An 8,883-nucleotide genomic window follows, 5' to 3' on the forward strand; every position below is an offset into this window, starting at 1 on the left:
GGGAAATGCAAAGAAGTTTGGAAAAAAAGCAATTACCGAATTCTCAGAAACTCCCTGGCTAACATGTCTGTCATTACTGCTGTTACTTTTCCTATTTGCATATATGAATCGTGTATAAAATAACTGACATCAGATTGGCATAGTAGGCTTTTGTCATTCATCACTATAACATGAACATTTCTTCATGTCATTAATAGTCCTAAAAATTATATTTAATGAGTACTTTATGGTTTACTACTTATGAATGAGCCATCGCTTTTCATTTATGCCGGACATTATCCTATGAAGAATTTAAGACAATATGTCAGTTAGAAATTCTTTTGTTTGCAAACAACAGAAACCCTAACTTGAACAAATAGGATTTTTCCCCTCACATAAATCTGGAGGTGGCCGCTAGGTTTGAGTCATCAAGTCTACAGGGTCACAGCAGGTTCCTTGGGGCGTCTTTGATCACCCCTCATGCTTTTTCACAAATTCTTGCAAGGTGATTGCCCAGCTCCAGGTACCACATCTGTTCTTGATGTAGAAAGAAAGGAGAAGGAATAGCACAAGTAGCATCTGCCCTTTCCAAAAAATTCCCCAGCAGACTTCTTATGCCTCATTGGACAGAATTGCCCTTCTAGTCACTCCAGCAACAGAGAGATAAGGTAAGCAAGAATTTACCTCACTGGTCACTTTCAAGGCAAGTAGGGGAGAGAAGAAGTGGGAATAGGAGCTGGGTTAGCCAGACCAGGAGGTCAGCTGTTGACAGCCAGTCATGGTCATTTATTTAACTATTCAGCCATTAGTGGACATTTCTGTTTCCAGTTATTCCTTCTTATAAGTAACATTACAATAAATATCCATGCCCATTCATTTACCAAAATCTCTGCTTATTTCCCAGTGTGATGTCCTAGAAGCAGAATTATAACGATCCTTACATTTACATCTCTTTTATATATCACTAAACTCCTTTCCAGAAAGTTCTTACCAGTGCACACAGCCATTCAGTGCATGAGGGATGTGCACTTGGAGGAGGACACACTCTTAATCAGCCAGGTCCACTAGTAAATTAGAATGTACTGAGCCTTGGCATCTGCCAGAGTTCTGACTAAGAATACAGGTGGTAATGTGGCATGTTTCTGTATATTGCACTCAGAAGTCATGGTGCAATTGAAGGGCAAGTATTGGAAAGTGATTTTGCAGCACCTGGACCTAAGGATTCTGGCAAGAACAGCAAGGAAAAAAAACTACAGCAAGCTGCACTACCCTGCACTCCTCTTTCTGCTTTGTTAAGTGAATAAATACATATTTAGCCCATGCTTCTCTGCCCATGTACCTTGGGCATTTGGGTGGGACTGACAAGCCTTTACTGTGGAGTCCACCCCATGCCTTCTTGGAAATGCCAGCAATGATCTCCAGTCTGTCACCAGCACATGCATTCCCTCCCTAACTGCCCTACGTGCCACCAGCCATGTGTGACAAGCCTGCCTGGCCCTCAGTTCCAGCGCTTCCTGTCAGCTGTTATTTAGCAAACATGTTTGACAAGGCAGAACTACCTGAGTGTCTGGGAAGGTGGTAGGGGAAAGCATTAAATTCTCAAACTGACCTTTCCTTAAAGAGCTCCAGAAATGTACACTGCCGGCTTGTCCTGCCTGCAAGAAGAAAAGGCTGCTCGTGAGCCCCTGCCTCAGACTTAGAAATAAAGAGGAAAGTCCACAGGCAGTCAACGTTCAGGTGTCTTATATAAAGAACCAGAGGTGGGTCTTGTCCTGACACAGTGAGGAAGGGGGATGCCATTTGCAAATTATCAGGCGGGAAGATGAGAGGTAGAACACAGAGGGGAGTGACAGTCATTAAATCAGGACAACGACAAAGAGGAAGAGAACACAGGCATCCACATCTGCCTGAATTACTGGCCCATGAAGGGTGAGTGAAGGTAAGAGACAGGTTAACAGGTTGGTGCCTGGACTGGGGCTGAGGTACAGGTTAAAGAAAAAACATGTGAAAAAGCATAAAAGTAGAGTTTAGAGGGCCCACAGCAAGTTTGGTCTGCCCTGAGTTCCAGAAACTTGACACACTGTATACTGCTTTTGTTTTGTGCCCATCTCAGAACAAAACTTTTGTTCAGCAGGTCTCCAGCAGAATGGAGGAAGGGCAAGAGCTGAGGGCACAGACACCAATCAGGGACTTCAGATAAGGGACAGGTGAGTGCCCAGCCCAGAGAGCTGGCTGGGTGGCCATGTAGGATGAGTTCAAACTGATAGCATGGAGGGGAGGCAGGCTATAACCTGAATGATTCCCCTACATCCAACATGGAGAGTGGGTTGTTTGCAGTTTTTCTCAGTTAAAACATGTCCTTTCCTAAGAACATGCAGAATAGGATAGATGCTGGCCATAGTGTGGGGCAAAGAGGATGGCAAGATGGGAGAAGAGTAAGACTACTCTAAAGATCTCAATGACCAAAATCAAGAGCTCCAAGTTTCTTCTAAAGAGAGCATTAACACACTTGTTTAGTTCTTGAAATCATTGTGGGTAGTTTTGTTTGCCTTCAAATAATTCATGAAAATTTTGCATTTTTAAACATTTAAAAACAATTAAAAAATTGAGAATTTTTCCTTGCTTCCACTGACGATATATGTAAAAACTACAGCTTAGACCACTCTCCGCAAAGAGTGACAATAACATGTGGGTGCTACCTGGCGATTCTGGTTGGCAGCATCTGCCTGTCTGAGCACAGTGATATGGAGGACACCTTTTAATCTTGGTTTCTGCACCTGAGGAGCACTGCTATCTGCACAAAGTGGGCCCATAGTTCTTACCTCCCTCCTTCCAGAAGCAGTTCATTGCACAAGACCATGTGATCATCATGCCTATTTTATTTACTTATTTATTTTCTTGCATCATTATTCATTTTCAGACAGTATTTCATTCTCTCCTCAGGTATAGTCCCCATAATTCTCCCACTACAGCAGCGCCAGTGAATCATCACCATATTCCCTTGTGCTCTTCCCTCTCTTGTTTTGACTCTTCTCCCTCCTCCTTCCCTGCTATGAGCCTCATAATTATGGTCAGCCTGCAAGTTTTATCTGGTTTGGTTTTTCACCTTTTTTTCAGTTTCCTTATAGTGCACATATAAGCAAAACCGTCCAATATTTGTCTTTTTTCCTTCTGACTTACTTCATTGAGCATGATCCCTTCCAGCTCCATCCATGTTGCTGCAGATGGCATGAGTTTATCTCTTTCATCACTGGGTAGTATTCCATTGTGTATATATACCACATCTTGATCCATTTGTCTGTTTTGGCGCATTTAGTTGTTTCCATATCTTGGCTATTGTAAATAGTGCTGCAATAAACATAAGAGTGCAGCTTTCCTTTAGAATTAGTGATTTTGTGTCCTTTGGGTAGATTCCTAGGAGTGGAATCACTGGATCATATGGTAGACCCATTTCAGTGTTCTGAGGAACCTCCACACAGCTTTCCATAGTGGCTGGACTGGTTTGCATTCCCACCAGCAGTGTAAGAGAGTTACTCTTTGTCAACATCCTCACCAGCATTTGTTGTTTCCAGTTTTTTTTAATATGGGCCATTCTCACAGGTGTGAAGTGGTATCTCACTGTAGTTTTGATTTGCATTTCCCTGATTATAGGTGATGTTGAACATTTATTCATATGCCTGTTGGCCATTTGCACTTCTTCTTAGGAGAAGTGTCTCTTAAGCTCTTTTGCCCATTTTTTTTTACTGGGTTGTTTGCTTTGTTTTTGTTGAGTTCTATAAACTCATTGTAGATCTTTGATATCAGTCCCTTATCAGATGTATAATGTGCAAATATTTTCTCCCATTCTGTAGGGTGTCTTTTTGCTTCTGTTGCTGTCTCTTTTGCTGTACAGAAGCTATTTAGTTTCATGTAGTCCCAGCTGTTTATATTTTTTTTAAATAGATTTATTTATTTATGTAAGAACCAGGGTACAGGCCAGAGGTGGGGGCAGGGAGGGAAGAGGATTCATCAGAGACAGAGAGGGGAGCAGAACAGGCAGACTGACTGAAATACATTGCTGAGGGGAGCAGCGGGGGAGTCAGGAGAGGTCTGCTACACCATGTAGGTAGCTCCCTGGCCAGGGTTCGAACTCGTGCTGCAGTGGCTGTGAATAGCTTCATAGGTTGCGTCTTAACCCCGTGCACCACCAGGGAGGCCCCCCATCTGTTTATATTCTCTTTTGCTTTCCTTGCTTCTGGACACATCATCCCCATTAAAAATGGAAACAGAGGCCCTGCTCAGGGACATATAAGGAGTTAACCACTTATGCATCATTTGCTTAGTGGAAGCAGTAGGAAATTCATACCACCAAAGGTGTAATGGAAATGGCAGCAATTTGAGAAAAGATCACTCTAATCTCATATGAGCAGAAAGGTCAGGATTAGAAATTGGCCCCAGCTATGTACAAAGCACCCAAGCTCCTTCTAGAATCCCGCTCTGGAAGAAAACAGGGTAGGAGTCCCGGGACAAGGGGAGCATTAAGTGTCTCTTGGGCCAGTTACTTCTCTTCCCAGTTCTGCTTTCTTCATCTCTGCAGTGGGAATTTAGCCTGTGGTTACCTCCTCTGTTCCAGCATTAGTGTGTCTAACAGCTCAGCAGCAGGCAATGCTGGAGACATTGATCTAACCCTACACATCAGCCTGATGGGGGACACACACGGGCACACACATGAGCACCACACTCCTCACATTTAGAAGTGGGGGTAGAGTTCCAATATTTCTCCCGGACCCGGGGCCTGCCCCTCTGCGGTTGGACCGTTCAGCTTACTTGGGCGAGCCTGCCTGCTAACAAGCACTGTTCCCTTACAGGTTAGTGACCTGAAGCAATGGGCGACTGGAGCTTCCTGGGGAGACTATTAGAGAATGCGCAGGAGCACTCCACGGTCATCGGCAAGGTGTGGCTGACTGTGCTGTTCATCTTCCGGATCCTGGTGCTGGGCGCTGCTGCGGAGGAGGTTTGGGGAGATGAGCAGTCAGACTTCACCTGCAACACGCAGCAGCCAGGCTGCGAGAACGTGTGCTACGACCAGGCCTTCCCCATCTCCCACATCCGCTTCTGGGTGTTGCAGATCATCTTCGTGTCCACACCCACCCTCATCTACCTGGGACATGTGCTGCACATCGCGCGCGTGGAGGAAAAGAGGAAAGAAAGAGAGGAAGAGCTGCAGAAGGGGGGCGGCCTGTACCCCGGCGCCAAGGACCGGCCCCCGGCACTGGATGAGCTGGGCAGAGTACGGATCGCGGGGGCCCTGCTGCGGACTTACGTCTTCAACATCGTCTTTAAGATGCTGTTCGAGGTGGGTTTCATCGCGGGCCAGTACTTTCTGTACGGCTTTAAGTTGAAGCCGCTGTACCGCTGTGCGCAATGGCCCTGCCCCAACACGGTGGACTGCTTCATTTCCAGGCCCACGGAGAAGACCATATTCATCGTCTTCATGCTGGCCGTGGCCTGCCTGTCCCTCTTTCTCAACCTGCTGGAGATCTACCACCTGGGCTGGAAGAAGTTTAAGCAGGGGATGACCAACCACTATTGTCCAGATGCCTCTGGGCTGGGGCAAAAAAACCCTGGGGGCATCAGCCCTCTCATCCTGCGCCCCCACTCAGCCCTGCCCTCCCACTCAGCCCTGCCCTCAGTCACTGTTGGATTCCAGCCCTGCTCCACTTGCTCTGCCTCTTCCCTGGGACAGACAGCTTACCCGGGGGCCCCTCTGCCAGCAACAGACTTCAAAATGGTAGCCCTGTCTGAGATGCATAGGAAGGGCCACCGGGCCAAGCTCTTCAGTGGCAGCCACTGCCTGCTGGCAACAGAACAGAGCCAGGCCAAACAAAAGGCCAAGCAGCAGGCTTCAACAAGAAGCAGCTCCCTGCTGGTGTCTACTCCTGCAGGCCTGACCCCTCCAGGCACCACCCAGCAGCCCCCTCGAGAGGGCAGAGCAGGAAGCAAAGTGCTCTTGGTCAGTGGGAATGGCGGCAGCTCAGCAGACACACCTGATGCAAGGGAACCAGCTGCTGCCACCAACATAGAGCTGCACGGGCCCCCTCTGCTCCTCCTAGATGCAGGACAGTCGAGCAAGGCAAGCAGCAACAGGGCCAGACCAAACGACTTGGCTATCTAGTGATGGTCTCTCCAGACAACTTTAAAACAACTCTTTTCTAGCATCCCAAACCAAAGTGCAATTCCAATCAGCAGATAGAGAGCTTGAAAGGGAGAGAGAGCTGGAATCAAGGAGGAAAAAGGTCAGGAAGAGACCAGAGTTCTGTGTGTTGGTGCTTGCTGTTCTAATGCTGACTGGGGAGGTGTCGGCAAAGCCGGTGCTCAACGGCTGTTGGCCTTTAAAGACACTCACAACCCAAGGGCCCAGAAACCATGGCCACTTTGTAAGTGTTGCTGTTCCTGTGGGCTCCCCCAGTCTCTGCAGGTAATTGCTCTGTTGTGGCAAAGCAGCGGGTGTCTGCAGTCACTTCAGTTGGGGGCAATTACGGTTTTTTTTATTCCTAAATTCTCCTGAGCCTCTGGGCAACCTAGAAAGTTACAGATGCACTTAGCCCTATCTCTGTTGGGTACTTTAACTTAGAGTTGAATTTCATTTGGGATATTTGCCAAATCACTCAAAAAAGGTTTAGAGCAAGTCCATATAGTGTCATTTGAGGCATGTGAGGCCCAGACATCAAGCTGCTTCAAGACAGTTGAGGATGAGCAGTTACCTCCAGGGCAGCTATTCCAGAGGAGGGCCAGAGGTTGCTGGTAGGAAGCAGGTCAAAATGTATCAACACCAGAATTTTAAACAGCTGAGGACAGTGAAATGAAAGTGTGGTAGGCATGCCTTAGGTTGTTTGGATTTTTTTTAATGATACTATGTGCTTTAATCTGAATTGTACAGATTTGCCTATTTTTCCCAACTCTATATCTTTAGGGGGAGATGAAAAAAAAATAGTACAATTAAAATGGATGCTGACATAGAGAATGCTGATTTGGTCCACTGCATACTAGTAAAGATTTGAACTTTGTTTTGAAAGAAATTCTTCGACTCCATAAGCTAACTAATGACTTTGAAAATGTACTGTGTAAAATAAAAGCAGGGAAAAGTTTTAAGTGCATTTTAAATACTTGAAGTTGTGAAGTTTTTGAATGGGAGGTTAAAAGTTAACTATATTTGCCAGAAAAGATTATTTATACGGATGAAGAAATGACCTACATTTTTTTTAACAGTACAAAATAAAACTCTTCAAGTTCCTAACCATTCCTCATGGGCAACTTGTTTGCTTTCCACAGTGCAAATAAGAGTCTGGGTTTGCTTCCTGTGTTAGTGCGAATGCTGACAAGAGACCCGTGTCCTCCTTCTCGTCCACACAGTGCATGTCTGACAGGGAAGCTGTTTGTGTGTGTGTGTGTGTGTGTGTGTGTGTGTGTCTAGAAGATGACAGAATTTTCTGTACTGCACACGATGCTCTTCTGTCTTGGTCACTGTTTATAAACCCATGAGCAGTGGTGATGATGAACTTGGCACCCTCCTCACCTCCAATTTGTGCTAAATATAATGCCTTTATTCAGCCATAAACTTTCCTATGTGATTCATTTCTTTTGTATGAATTACTTTAAATTCCTGACAACTTACTTGGAGCCATATCCCACAGCAAACTTTGAGTTTCACTAACAGCCTCGTGAAAAGGCTGTGATTTCCCATTCTCAGGTGACTGTGTGCAGCTAACTCATTAGGGGGCTGTGCTTAGGATAGAACAAATGAGACAAGCTCTAGGCTTGAACTATGCTAGTACCCCATACATATCATTGCAGTCTTTCTCGAACAAATTGACAAAGACAGAAAATTTAGTGACGATTTCCTCAACCCTCCCTTTGTGTATATCTAGCACTACTCTCTCTGTATAGGAAAGAAGCTACCTCACACATACTGTAGATGCCTTGGGCTTCTTCAGGCAGTAGGGCTTAGTTCCCTTGGGTGAGAAGGGTACTGAAAGATCTTAGTTTGAAAAGCAGTCTGATAAAAAACTTTGGTATTTTAGAAAATGTAATTGATGCTATTGGACAGCAATTCTACTCACCGAGTAGATGTGACTACTTGATTTGTCCCTTCAAGTCTATCTTGATAAATATGAATAACAAGAATAAGCTTTCTTGTTCACCCTTGATATGCTTGTGAGCGGTTTTGGAGATGAGACTGAGAGCTATAATTTATAAAGAAGTAAAATTTTGCAACATCACAGTATTTTTTCAGGTTGGTGTTCTGACTTCAATTCATATAAAACAAGGACAGCATGTCTTACTGTTGTCATTTGAGGTAGCCACGACACTGAAGGCAGACACCCTCCCATCACAGGGGTAGGGGCGGTATGAAAATTATTCTCTATCTAACCCATCATTGAAATATGTAATAAAAATAGAAATCACCTCTCTCTATAGGCAAGATTCCAGAGAGATTTTTTTCTAGTCTTTTAGTTATTTAGAAATTTCTCAATTTAATAGATTGTTTAAAATGTTTTATTTATTTATATATATTTACATATATATAAATTTAAATATATATATTAAGAATCCCTAAGGTTATTTTAAAGATCAAATGATATATGTGATTTACACACACTCTTTTTTGATCTGTAGTATACAAGGTGATCACTTTCTTCTACCCCTATTTTCAGAAGCCCAAACACCCACTGCATAATCTAAATAGTTATAAAATGTTAAGCAGCAGTACATTCACAGTACTCAATCCATTCTTTAAATTCTAAGATATTTCTTACAGAGTCAGTCACTATTTTTTAATTTTTAATATACTTATATACTTACATTACTGTTCATTTTTGTACAATGTTTGATTTCTCCCTTCAAGTGTAGTCCCCATAAAATTCC

General features: G+C 44.3%; 1 protein-coding gene across 1 annotated transcript; it reads left to right on the forward strand.

The window, feature by feature from the left end:
• Positions 1 to 4,843: 4,843 nt before the first annotated feature.
• Positions 4,844 to 6,133, forward strand: LOC119237829 (gap junction alpha-3 protein-like). Its single transcript, XM_037501681.1, has one exon. The coding sequence runs from the start codon at positions 4,844 to 4,846 to the stop codon at positions 6,131 to 6,133; it is 1,290 nt and encodes a 429-aa protein (XP_037357578.1).
• The last annotated feature ends 2,750 nt before the right edge of the window (positions 6,134 to 8,883 follow it).

The sequence above is a fragment of the Talpa occidentalis genome, unplaced genomic scaffold (assembly GCF_014898055.3).
Source record: "Talpa occidentalis isolate TD23 unplaced genomic scaffold, MPIMG_talOcc4v2.1 talOcc4.1008, whole genome shotgun sequence".
In the NCBI taxonomy this organism is placed as follows: domain Eukaryota; kingdom Metazoa; phylum Chordata; class Mammalia; order Eulipotyphla; family Talpidae; genus Talpa; species Talpa occidentalis.